Genomic DNA, 12872 nt, shown 5'->3' with positions numbered 1-12872 from the left:
AGTCCAAAAAATAAAATAAAATAAAATTACCTGCAGCTGCTGATCTAGTTCTGGAAATGCCAAAGGGAAGGAGTTTTCAGGTGCATCATCATCTAAAAGGTACACATTACATTAAAAGCCAGTATCTACCCAAAAAGAGCATTTCAAATGATCTGTTCAATGTAGCTCTAAATTGAATATACTCACAATAATACCAGGATTAGGCAAACACTTCCATATAGGCTTATCTTTCTACACCTGAGATATCTTAACAGACTCATTGTAAATAAAAGTGGGTGGGAAATAAAATGTTTAGGTGCTGGGAAAGCAGAAATCGTTTTTATTATTATTGCAGTGATTAAGAAACAAAACAAAAGCAGTTACAGAAGTTAATACATGCGGTGATTTAATACAGAACAATAAATTCAAGCAATCTTTCTCCCTGAGATATCCATTACAGTGCAAAATAAAGAACCCTCCACAGACAGCATCCTTACTATAAAAGAGTTCATGACTGGAATGAAAGGGAAAGATATCTTACACATCACAGTACAACGACTTACCAGGGATAAAACAACAATAATAGAAATCTTTCCTCCCACTATCCAAAGGCAACCACAAGAACATGCAAACCAGACTGGCAACCCTGTAATTGGAAGACCATTACCTACATAGACATGATTAGAGCAGCAAAGCACCACAAACTTCTCCATACTACAAAGGAATGCCTTTACTCTAACCTGTAGATAACACTCCTTCTGTACTAGAGTTAGTTCATTCATGACAACAAGCCAAACTGTGTTTTCATTTATTTCTTTATTTTTAGTACAGGCTTTCAGCAAAGGTGGGACAGAGTGTGCCAGTTGCGTCAGTGTTGTGGTGTGGACACCTGCCCACTAGTAGCTGGACTGAGATCAGAAATATGAATCATAGTAGCGTCACAGCTAGCCACTGCAATATTTCTTTCTCAGTGACTTTCACACTATCGGTTTTGCATTGGATTGTGATGACTGTTTATGTATCTTACTACAGGTTACGGGAGGTGAAGAGAAGGTTACTATTAGCTAGCTTACAGAGTTATTTGTAATGTGTCAAAATTAAACAAGGATGGCTCTCACAGGAGAAAATTGCTACCATAGGTCAGATCTAGCAAACTGCTCTATGCTGGCTGACCTGTACGCTACAACAAAACCCAAACAGGATTAAAAGAACCACGTGTCAAAGCAGGATTCTGTACGTTCTTAAAGAGTACAGGCTAGGATTTAAATTATTTGACAAGCATTTGTTATCTCTTTATCCTGACATACAGCAAAGTAGGTTAGGGCAAACAAGTAAACTAACCCCTTTATCCTACAAAGAACAAACATACTGGCTAACAGTTTGAACTTTGCTTTATCTAGCACAGGCAGAGCTGTACACCACTGGGAAGGGATGCCCAGAGAGGGGAAAAAATACCATGATAAAGAAGGCAAAAGTAAAAGTTTTTGAACTTCTGTAGAAAACAGCGAAGGGGTATATTTTTATGGGGTAGGGGTCTTGCACACGATGTCATACCCCACCACTTAACTTCATTTTGTACACCATGTCCTGTACATGCCTATTCTGGAAAATATTTAAATTGCTTTAATTGTAGAGTTCTATCTCATTGACATGCAAGTGTTTACCTTTAATTTGCAGTTGCTTTCTTGTACAATATTTAAAAATAGACTAATATTCTAAAAGAAGAAAGATGAATCATAGAGCAGGACTAAAAGGAAGGACAGAACAGGACTCAGTCAGACTAGGGGTACAGCTGCTCTACAAATATTTGGCTGAATAGCTGTTAAATATTCTGACAGAGATATTGGACCAGAGCAGTGGACAGCAGTTAAGCTGCTATTTGTTTTGACAATTCCTGCACTACAGGCATTGGTACAGTAGCATTAAGGACGGAACTCAGACAAAATTTTAACTTAAGGAAAATTGAAGCAGAAGCAACCCCGGAAGCATTTAAAGAAACAGCCAATAACTACTTTTTCACTGAATCAGATATTAATAAGAAAAAATAGTTTCAGAATATTAGAAGAAAAATGGATTATCCTCAGAAAAGAACAAGAAAAAAAACCTTGGAAATACTTTTGAAAGGATGGAATACAGAGAAAAATTACTACAGAGGAAATCCTTTCAATAAGCAGATGTTCCCTGCTTATTTTCTGAACTCAAGTGACTGAGTCAATGGTACTAAAAATAGAACATATTGGTATCCTAACCATTATGGCATACCATAGTACATTTTATAATGGGCCTGCCCTAGCATCTATTGAACAGCTGTTAGGTTTTTTTTTAGTTATGCTAGTTTAAGACTTGTTTAAATCATCCTCTTGATGATGTTCAGCACATCAGATAAGCTGGGGTCTTCAGTAGCTTGAAATTTTTCTGAGCTCCTAATTCTCTCGGGATCCTTTGAAATTTTCATCTTAAGTATTCATCCCACAAAGAACTAATGGAAACCTCCACAGCTAACTGCAAGCTTGTTTTTGAGAACAACAACAAAAAACCTTCCCCAAAGCTTTCAGTTAAATAAATTATTTCTTCAGGATGGTCTACACTGCACTGTTGTCAAAGTAACAACCACAAAAATAACAACAAAGAGCACTTGGTAAAAATTAAACACATTTAGATTTCGCAGAAGGGAAAAGCAAATGACAGCAATTATTCACCTCCAAAGACTCTTATGAGGATGTTTGCAGAAAATCAAGAGGAAAGAAACTCTTGCGCTTTATTGCAAAAGAATCACTAGTGCCCTTAATGTTACACAGGGGATCAGGCTAAATCACATTGGCTTCTAGCCTTAAAGATCTATGACTCTGAAAATCAGAAACAGTGAAAATGTCCCAAGTGTCAAAGAAAATATTCTGAAGATCAAAGCACATTCATAACTACCTCCTTATCTACGTGTATTTGTTCTTTTCTATTCTATATCTCCTTTACTAGTCAATAACGAAATATCTCTTTCTCCTTTCCTCAGTTTATTATTAGCATTTAATGAATGCCTAGTTATAAGTAACCGTTGATATGATCAAGGATACTCCTTCTAATAAAGTCAGTGGCTTTTTTGTGCCACAAAAGCCTGAAAATAATTAGGCTGATTCTTCACCAGACACAAACAGCATCTTGCCCCTGCAGTCATAATTTCACTCCTCCCTTCCTGGTTGCTCATAAAGAAAATGGATTTATAATGAAAGCCGGTTGTTCAGAGTATATCTTGTGACAAAAAAGATCATGGACAGCAATTTGCTGTATCTGAAAATGAGTCAAGATTCTGGTCAAAATAGTCCAAGAAAGAATGAAAAATGTGCGTGTTGAAATGAAACACGTGAAATGAAAAAAGTGTGTGAATTTTACAGCCATCCCAGTAAACTCAACAGCACTAACCTGTGATGTGAAGGAGTCAGATGAGACACTTCATCAGTCTAAGTGAAAATACCTGATGCGTGATTTCTAAATGAGTAGCACTTCCTGATTGCCCATGGATCCTGAAACTAATTTTGAAGGTCTATATTTAAAAGTGTACTAAAGGTAAAGACCTGTACTCCAATTACAAAGACGAACTCGTTGCACATACAGTTGACATTTTTTTAACCAAAGACTCTGTTCACATATATGGAATAGTTTGACTTTCATGTTTGGTTCATCAGGTTCACACATTCTGTGTTTGTTGCCGAAAATTCTCATTATAACGCAGAGCATGAGAGACAAAATCTCCAGGGAATTTAATTCCTCCTTTTACTTTCCTTTCTCTTGGGCTGAGACAAAGCATCCTTCTGTTTCAAAGCCAGCTCTCTGACCATTTCTGTAAGAAAGCTAACATAACAAAAGAACAAGGTCTCTATGCTGCCCAGCCAACACACCTTCCTGGTGAAATGGCATGGTGGGCAGAGGTGTGTGGCCTAGCAAGGCTAAGTCACTCAACCTTTGTTGTCCAGCTGAGGTCTTGTCTCTCTGCTGATAGCACCTATTAATACAAACGTGATGATGGGCTTATAACGTGTGATACAGAGGTTCACTCAGGCAATCTGATTTAGAAAGATGAACTATACTGAGATGCACTGTCTTCACAAAAAAAAAAAAAAAAAAAAAAAAAAAAAAGACATATTACTACTTATTAGTGATCTCCAGATGCAGATACATTCTAATATTGCATGGTTAAGAATGCATCACGCTTTCTGGAAATCTTCACGTAATTGTGTTCTGGACTGAGAGAGATTCCTATAGCACAGACCTCCATGATGCAAATAAACAATCAAAATCCCTCTCACTTTACTGTCTGACTGGCAAAATGTCTGGTACAGCGGAGAGTAACACTCCTGTCTTTCCCTACATGTCTACTCCATTTAGCTGAACTGTGGGCTACAGGCAAGAGTTGATGAATAAATACTTTAAGAACAACATCTGATTTATCTGCAATATAAACTCACAAATTACAGTTTCTCTAGAGTCTTTGCAAAGATAGAAATAGAACATAAAAATTTAAATGTGTTAAAAGCACATTAAGGTTGCTAAATCAAGCACTCAAAATTTAGGAAATGCCAATCACAACTCTGCTTCCTTGAGTAACTGAGTTATGATCCAGTCTTTAATTATACAATCAGATACTATTTTTCTCTTCTACATGCGTGGGCAAGTGTATTCAGATCTCTTCCTCCTAAATTAAAGAATTAAATTGGTAACGTAAGTAGGCTGTTATCCTGTAAGTGGATCAGCCCTTGCACAGGAAAGCTGCTTGAACTTGACTGCAAACACTGCAAGCGACCATGGGACACCAGCGGGAAGCTGTGTATGGGGGCCCAGCCTTGGCCCTCGGAGGGCAGCAAGGTCCAGAAGCCACAGCGCTGGTTACTGACAGACGAGCATGGACCGATCGAGTTGATCCTGGAAGGCTGTGTGGCTAAGTGACTGGGACTTGGCACTGCTGCATGAAACTCCCTGGGTTCTATTCACAGCCCTGCCTGAAACGACCTTACGCAACCCCTCGGTTACCTCACTCGCAAAATAGTGGGGAATGGTCACTGCCTGACCCAGGAATAGGCTATGAAGGCTTGCTCAATAATAAGAGTTGTAGACCTCCCCAAAATAGAAGCAGCCCATAACACAGGAGGTAAGAGCAAAACCCTCCTACTCAGTATACCTTCACCTAAGCCTAAAGTGTCCTATGAGGAATGTACAGCCGTTATTCCTTTTTAGGGTATCTCACTTAAGTTCCTGTCTAACTTCCCCAAAATACAACAGTAGGTACTTCCTATCCTAATAAGGTCTAGCACTCAGAATTTATTAAACATGTGGGCTGCAAAGACATGCATGAGCCATAATCAAAAAGTGAATGCACTGTGATGTTCTCATGTTGTCCTGCTGTCAAAATATCTTACTTATAACACAGAAATGCCCCAAAGTCCTCAAACATGGGTCCATTATGCCAGCCTCTGGACAGACAGGCAAAGTGGCAACATGTTTCCCCTTCAAAAGCTAACAGCGTGTCTTTAGATAAGAAGCAGCAAGTGGGGTGAGGTAAGTGAGCGATGATTCTTGTCATTTCCAAAGACCAAGCCACTTATTTGAAGGTTGGGTGCAGATTTAGGAAACTAGCCTTATAATTTCTTGCCATATATTTTAGAAAACTCCATCAGTTTTCAATCAATACTTTGTCAGCTGGAAAGCCTCTGTTGCCATTGCAGTGAAAATGAGTATGGAGTAGGGATTTGAAGCTTGCTATTGAAAAACAGCCATGGCAAAACAGTCCCGCATGATCAGCTATATAAAGCAAAAATTCTTTATGGACACTAGGAAAACAAAGGCATAAAGAAAAGTAAAGTCATTTACTATGCTTGCAGAAATACTACATTGTTCTGCTGTCCGTTCGTTTCATTACAAGATGTGTGTTTTGCCTTTGTTATCAGTGATTTTTCCTGAGGGTGCTACCAGAGGTAGAATAATTTCAAAGGAAACAAACAAAGTTAAAAATAATTTCAAAACAAGTCACTGATCACCACTTGTTACAAGCAGAACTTTTCAGCCAGATTCAAGCTCTTTTTTTAGAAGAGAAAGTGAAGAGATGTTTACCTATAAAACTTAGATCTATTACATAAAATAAATCCAGTACTCTAAATTTAATAAAGTTCCTGTTATAATCATTCTATCTTAATATGTTCAGTAAATTATATTTAAATATATAAATTAAGACATACTGAATTTAATTGGTTTAAATAAATTGATGTTGACAAACTACAATGAACTTTCTATTTGGGAACACTTACTTAAATTTTGGCACACCACATTCACTTTAACATGTATTAGTTTCCAAGTGATACAAGATAGGCTGATGTCTCAGATTCATCAATTTAAAACAGTACCTTAAGTCAAACTGGTGCAATATGGTGTGCAGACACACCCCAGGAAACCTATGTTTGATGCCAGCTTAGTGAACTTGAGTAAAAGAGCCAAAATAGACATCTATATATACAGGAATAAGAGATACACAATAAAACTGTCATCTTATATAGCACCCCTGCCAGCCACTATTCTTGAGACTTTTAAGGAACTGGTTAGCCTACTTTCACATTAAACACACTGCACAAATCTGGCCGGGATTTCAGTCATCATGTGTTGACTGATAAATAATATAACACAATTAAGTTATTTCTTGTATACTCAGGATAAGCCTGCTCCTCTCTTGTAGGTCAGTTAACACAAAGTAATCTCTTCTCAGGAGTTAAGAGCAGTTTCTCCTTTCACTGCTTCTCACACCCAGCACTTGGTTACAATCCTAGCCAGTGAGATAATCACCACCCAGAAGAAACATTCCATTTCCCCTTTTTATATCTAGTTATGCTGCAAGTTCCTCCGAGTAAGCAGTTGCACAGCCCCCGGAAGGATAATGCAGCATTACTTAGTGAAACCTATCACTGTGCCTTTCAAATGAGATAAAATTCAAGGAAAAGTTTAAGTCATGCAGATTTCCTCACCACTTAGCCCTGGTGAAGGACTTCTCAGATATACCCTAGCAGTACAAAAGCCTCACCTGATGCTTTACTGTCACACAAAAAGCAAGTAACTCCTGTTTGAATTAAAAGCAAATATGCTTGTCAAGGAGGGAAAAGATGTTTCTGTTTTTTTTTTTTTTTAAGATGAGCTGCAAAAAAAAGCATATGTTATATACTTATTTATGCTATCTCGATTCAACTATGGTGTGCTGGAAATCTGCAAACCTGATAAAAGTTTATTTGCTTTGCCTTCTTTGAATATATTAAATATAATAACATTTATACGTTCAGGCTTACCACTAAAAGCAAGAGTAGAAATCATGTGATGTGGTAAAACAGGATGCCAATTGAGACCTCTTACTACTGCAAGGGAAAATATGGTACTCACTTTACCAGTTTCATTTCAGTTTTATCATTATTAACAGAAATTCTGGAACTATGGAAAAGTTCAACAAAATGTGACAGAAAAAGATTACCTTTCTGCAACTAAGATTCTTTTTATAAACGTTAAGAGAAGCTGAAATTATTAGCAGGATAGAAAAGTAAAAAATAAAATATGATGCAATGTTAAGGAAGCTAGGCTTCCTGCCTTTCATGTCCTTCTTCTTCCAAGCTATTCACAACCTTGTTATTTCCTACTGCCGTCTCTTGTCACAAACCACTCTACCCTCTTTGATTTTCCCATGGTCTCAGCTTTCCCTGACTTGTTTTCACTGTCTCATATAAACATTCTTCTTCCACAATTCATAAGAGCACTCCCTTTCTTTTACATCTCTCTTCAAGACCTAGCTCTGCCATAATTCCTGTAAGAAATGTACCATGCTATTATATCTTCAGAGGTGAGAATGATTCATTATTACTTTCTATAATAAAAATGCAATTACCAGCTTATTATAATTTATGTAAAAAGGGCACCGAGACAGCCACATATATTTCTTTATATTCCTTCTCCCAGCCTTTCAGGATCACTCATCTTTATGACCTCCAAGTTTTGTGCAATAATATACTTAAATGTTTGTTTTTAAATCTCCTTGCATTATGGATTAGATTCTATTTCAGGCTTGTAGCTGCAAATTAATATTATGCAATAAGAAGCTATTATTATTATTAGCTATGTATATTCTAAAATATCTTTAAATGAGAAAATGATATCCAAACTATGACTATTTACACAAAGCTCAGGAAGAGACCTCACACATTATCCTACAGCACATGTCGTCCAATAAAGCAATCATCAGCACTGGGTTTCAGTTATCGTTATCAGAGATCCTTATATTTCACACCATCAACACGTCTCAATCCTTACTCCAGGCACTCACCTCTATCAACAGCTCAGCCAATTTTTTAAAAGATGCTTCACAGCTTCCTATCTACTTTATTACACTCTGATTTTACTGTGTGCCAACAGCTCTCTAGATCTTAATAATATTTAAGGTATAAAGTAATAATATTCATTTATTCCAAAGGCCAAAGGGGCCATGTGCACACAGGGCACATTTGGGGAAATTAATGCTCAGTCAGCAATTGCTGACAGGATAAACATCAATGAAATTTCTGCTACTTTCTTACGAAGCATGACATGTGGGGCATCCGTTTCCTGAAACCTCTCACCAAGCTGGGCACATGTGGCACTTTCCAACCTGAAGGGAAAGTCTCTTCCTGTTCTAGCCTCATCCACAGTACAAAATGTCTTTTTTCTTTTTTTTTGTTTCAAAACTCCCCCCAAACCAAGCATACTTTAAATACAAATAATTTTGATAGTTAATGAAAATCTTTTGTATATTCCACAAACCACATGAAAAAAAAGTTAAGATCTAAAATGTCAGTCAAGTCATTTTAGTCTAATGAAATTGTTAGTGGAAACAGAAAAACTGATCAAATGCTATTACTCAGGAAAAAAATCCACCCATTACACTGGACTTCATTTGGTATTGTAAACATGGGTAAAAACATGTAAAACTTAAAAGCAGTTATTTCCTTGTGGTTTGATCTGTAAATTAAACTGTACCTGGGGTTTCATTCAGGCTGAAGGCAATTCGTACTGGCTTATCAGCAGGTACCCTGGCGGTGGTGATCATGTGGGCACTTGAGCCAATGCTTTTACTTGTTTGTTCCAGCTGAAATAATACAAACAATATATTTATTACAGAGCATGTAACACCATTCAACAAATGAGTTTTACTGCTTTTCATGCATTCATAGCTGCCTCTCTCATTCTAGCTAAGCAATGTTTAGAATGAAAGTCAAGGGAGCGCCATTTCACTTTTCCATTTAAAAAGGATTTAAGTGAAATTCAGTGCACAGCCTGCCTTTCTTCTGCTATTTGTAGGTTAGAAAGAACGATGGCAAAGGAAGCGTCCCCTCTCCTCACCTGCTTGCTCCCCGCCATTGCCCCTTCAGCAAGCCTTGACTCGTGGCAATGCTGCCTGGTTCTGAAGGTGAAGAAGGAAGAAGGGGTGGGGAGATGAGAGTAACATGACCCCAAGCCTGCCATGTGATTGGAAATGTGCACACCACTCCACATGGTGTCCACGAGGAGGCACCCATCCTCCTACCTTCCACCCATCCTCCTACCTTCCACCCATCCTCCCCCATCAAAGGGTGCCTGGTAGTTGCACACTCAATGGTGAGAAAGTTAGTGGCTCGCCAAACCTTGGTGGTGATTCCTCAGTGGAACTCTCTGCAGGTGTAGGGGTCTTTCTGCATGGGTTGCCTCCCGGATCCAGACCTTAGTCAGTCCTCGGTATTTCTTCTGAGACCACCAACTCCAAAAAGTGGTTTTAAGGAGATGAGACCCTGCCCATTAAGAAAACTGCTAATTCATTTCAAGCAGGGCACCGAAGAGTTGTTGAGCAACAACAAAAAATTTTATTACTACTGATCTGTAATGCTACCATTAAAACGTCTCAGACCACTCAAAAGTTGTACACGGATTTCGTAGTGTTTAACCTTTTGAATGAATAACTTTGGTTGAACTCTATTAAATAGCTGAACATAAACTTAATCCCCTTGCATACCTAGCACAAAGCTGCTAAAATTCACAGATATTAATTTTCTGATTAGCTCCATGTGGGGAGAACATGAAGTCAGTGGGACTTCATGCACGCAAAAGATCTGCCCATAAAGAAATTATTTTAGGACTGAAGACTGTGCTATCCAGAGTGCATTGTACTCATACCAACTATGTGGACAAATATGAGAGTAGCATTTAAATCACCATAAAAACTCTTCGGTCAATTAGAAACCAAATTCTTCAGAAAAATACAAACAAATTACTAAAAGTTGTACCACATATCACCAGATAACATGGCATTTAGCAAGTGAAAACACAAGCCAATTTCCTAAGCCAGTAATTGTGCAGTTTTTCAGTGAAGTAGCGATTGTATTGCACTGAAATCCCAACAACCCATTCCAATTTACACTTAATTATTTGGCAGTCTCAGAAAGTCAATAGAACAGAACAATATTACAGGATTACAATCTTCCTTGGTGATGCACAAGTGAATCAAATTCTTCCCTGGCATCACTGTCTTGCAATCAGGGTAAGAGTATCCTATTTGCGTTTGGCCCATTAATTTCAGCATTTCTTTTTATTTGCTTTGTCTGCCTTAGTATTTAGCTAACAGAGTGACACAGTTACTCTGTAGCATTGCTATCAATCATTCATTCACTCTGATCAAATAAATTATTATTTAATATTCTTAATCTTGGCTAAAAGCAACAAATATTCTAAAATCATTGCTTTAAATAAATCTGATTTGGAGCTGTGAATTTCTCTTTCTACTGATACATGAAAGATATCAGGAATTATTCCCTATTCTGTATTACTAATCTTTAAGACACACACAAAAAAATTGAACTGGTATCTTTTGGGCATAGACAAATAAAGGTCAAATAACTGCTCCAGTGTATGTTTTTGGTCTCAGGAAAAGATTTCTGGAGTTGACCGAAATATTCTATTTTGAAGTACACTGCATCAAACTAAATAACTTTTACCTTTTTGGCATTATTGATTTCTTATTTTTCCCCCGGACACCCACTTTATGAGAAACATCTGAGACATCTCACTATTTTAAAAAATCAACAGAACTACTAATCCAAAATTCTTTAATCATATTTCCTTTCTGTATCTCCCAATACAAGGTAAAGGGGAAGAAAAAAAAAAAAAGAAAGAAAGAGAGAGAGAGAAATATTTTAAATGATAAGAATATCCTTGAAACAAGGCTGTTCCCTATTCTGCATCAGTTCTCCTGATACCTGCTATCACAAGTGGTCTTCCACATAACAGTATACTTCACAATTCATATCATAGTCTAAGAAATTAAAGTATTCTGCCAGAGGATTTAAATTTGCCACAGCACATTGGCAGGAATAAATCTGTTGTCCTATCCCAGTCACATATTCTGTGGTCTTCAATATCTTTAAATTACCTCTCTTAACTACCTGCTATGTGAGGGCAAAAATCAATAGCTCTTCAGTAAGTAATGGCGAATTCTATCATAACACAAGTGTTTGCATTTTATTCTAATTCACATAATTCACCAAAAAAAAAAAATAAATAAAAGGGAAAAAAAAATTAAAAGCAAAGAAATCTCATCTTTATCCACAGTCATTACCATGCTATCTGGTTTCTTATCGTACATTTGTACCTTTACTCAATTGTGTGCAGAATCCTCAAGCTCTTCATCACAAAAAAAAAAAAAAAAAAAAAAAAAAAAAAAGCAATCAGACAGAAAAGAGAGGGGTGGAAGCATTCTGTGTGCAAACAAGGTGATGCAGGAAACACAGCCTGACTGCCCCCCATCCCACCTGCCTCCTCCACACATGATGAACAGGATCTCTGCAGACAGAGATGAGTGTGAGTGGGCAACCTGGAATTTAATGAGATTTAATGAGCAGCCCTCTTGATCGTGGCAATTGCCTATAGCACTGGCTGCTGCTCCTGCTTCATAAAAAGCCTGTAGCAGAACTCAGATAATCTAAGTGTTGTTACAGCTCTATCAATTTAGTTCAGTTTTCACACCTGTTGCCTTACCTCACTTAGTGGAGTGTCTGCACTTGTATAATCCAGGGCCAGCCACTGCCTTGGCTTGTCGTTGCCTTTATGGAGTAAAGCTTCAATAAAAGAAAAGGCTGCACCTGCTGCATAGCAACAAACTGACAAGGTCTGAGAAGCTGAGACAGCTGTCAGGGCAACATGCTGCTACCTGCACTTCCCATAGGCTTTGCCGTCCCAAAAGATCGCCCTTTTCCGCTTTTCTCCACAATTCCGTTTTCCTTCCTCTCCTTTCCAGTGGCGAGGGATTATGATGCTGTCATGCTTCAGGGTGGAAAAAATCCTTCTGTCACAGGCATTATTAAGCAGCAAACTGTGGCGAGCCCAAGATTTTTAATTCATTAGTCCTGGCAAACCTAAAATACAAACAGACTTGCTTCATAGGACAGGAATGTTTTCAGCATGACCCAATCAGTGTCTGTGTCTATTCCAGCAAACTGGCAAAGATAGCATGACTCCAGTCAGCAAAAATGTCTGTGGCTCCAATCAGCTTGGGGTGACATTGCCAACTTGGACCGGCTACAAGCGAACTATCAAATGATAGCAGCAACTATCAGAGCGAGCAGCAAGGGATGGGCTCGGTGTTTTAGGCTCGGTTCATGCTGGCTTTGGTAAAGCGAGGCTCGGCTCATAACAGGCGATAGCAGGGCCGCTTTGGAGAGGCAATGGGCGAATTTCAGAATGCATATGCTGTGAAAGCAGATGTATTTATAGATGAACTGATGAGGATGGTGATAACTGAAGCTGACTAATTCAGAGACTGCACTGAACTCAGAGATTTCCTGACTAACTAGGTTTCCTAGTGTGATTTCTGACAGCAT

The 12872-nt window shown here is 38.1% G+C and overlaps 1 protein-coding gene across 2 annotated transcripts in view; it reads right to left on the bottom strand.

Annotated features, from left to right (window-relative positions):
• Positions 1-12343, bottom strand: part of MAP3K7CL (MAP3K7 C-terminal like) — a 30690-nt gene extending 18347 nt beyond the window's left edge. Inside the window, exons 1-5 of one of the 2 annotated variants that reach the window (XM_084306079.1) lie at positions 12031-12342; positions 9648-9791; positions 9367-9427; positions 9004-9112; positions 31-92 (exon numbers count right to left, since the gene is read on the bottom strand). In XM_084306079.1, the coding sequence (XP_084162205.1) occupies positions 31-92; positions 9004-9112; positions 9367-9384 (189 nt within the window). In that variant the 5' untranslated portion in view covers positions 9385-9427; positions 9648-9791; positions 12031-12342. Of the gene's footprint in view, positions 1-30; positions 93-9003; positions 9113-9366; positions 9428-9647; positions 9792-12030 lie in introns of both variants that reach the window. The other variant, XM_084306080.1, reaches the window with a different exon arrangement.
• Positions 12344-12872: the final 529 nt, after the last annotated feature.

The sequence above is a fragment of the Netta rufina genome, assembly GCF_964035555.1.
Source record: "Netta rufina genome assembly, chromosome: 1".
Taxonomy (NCBI): domain Eukaryota; kingdom Metazoa; phylum Chordata; class Aves; order Anseriformes; family Anatidae; genus Netta; species Netta rufina.
Note: the sequence above shows the minus strand (reverse complement) of the source record. Positions and strands in the feature narration are given on the sequence as shown.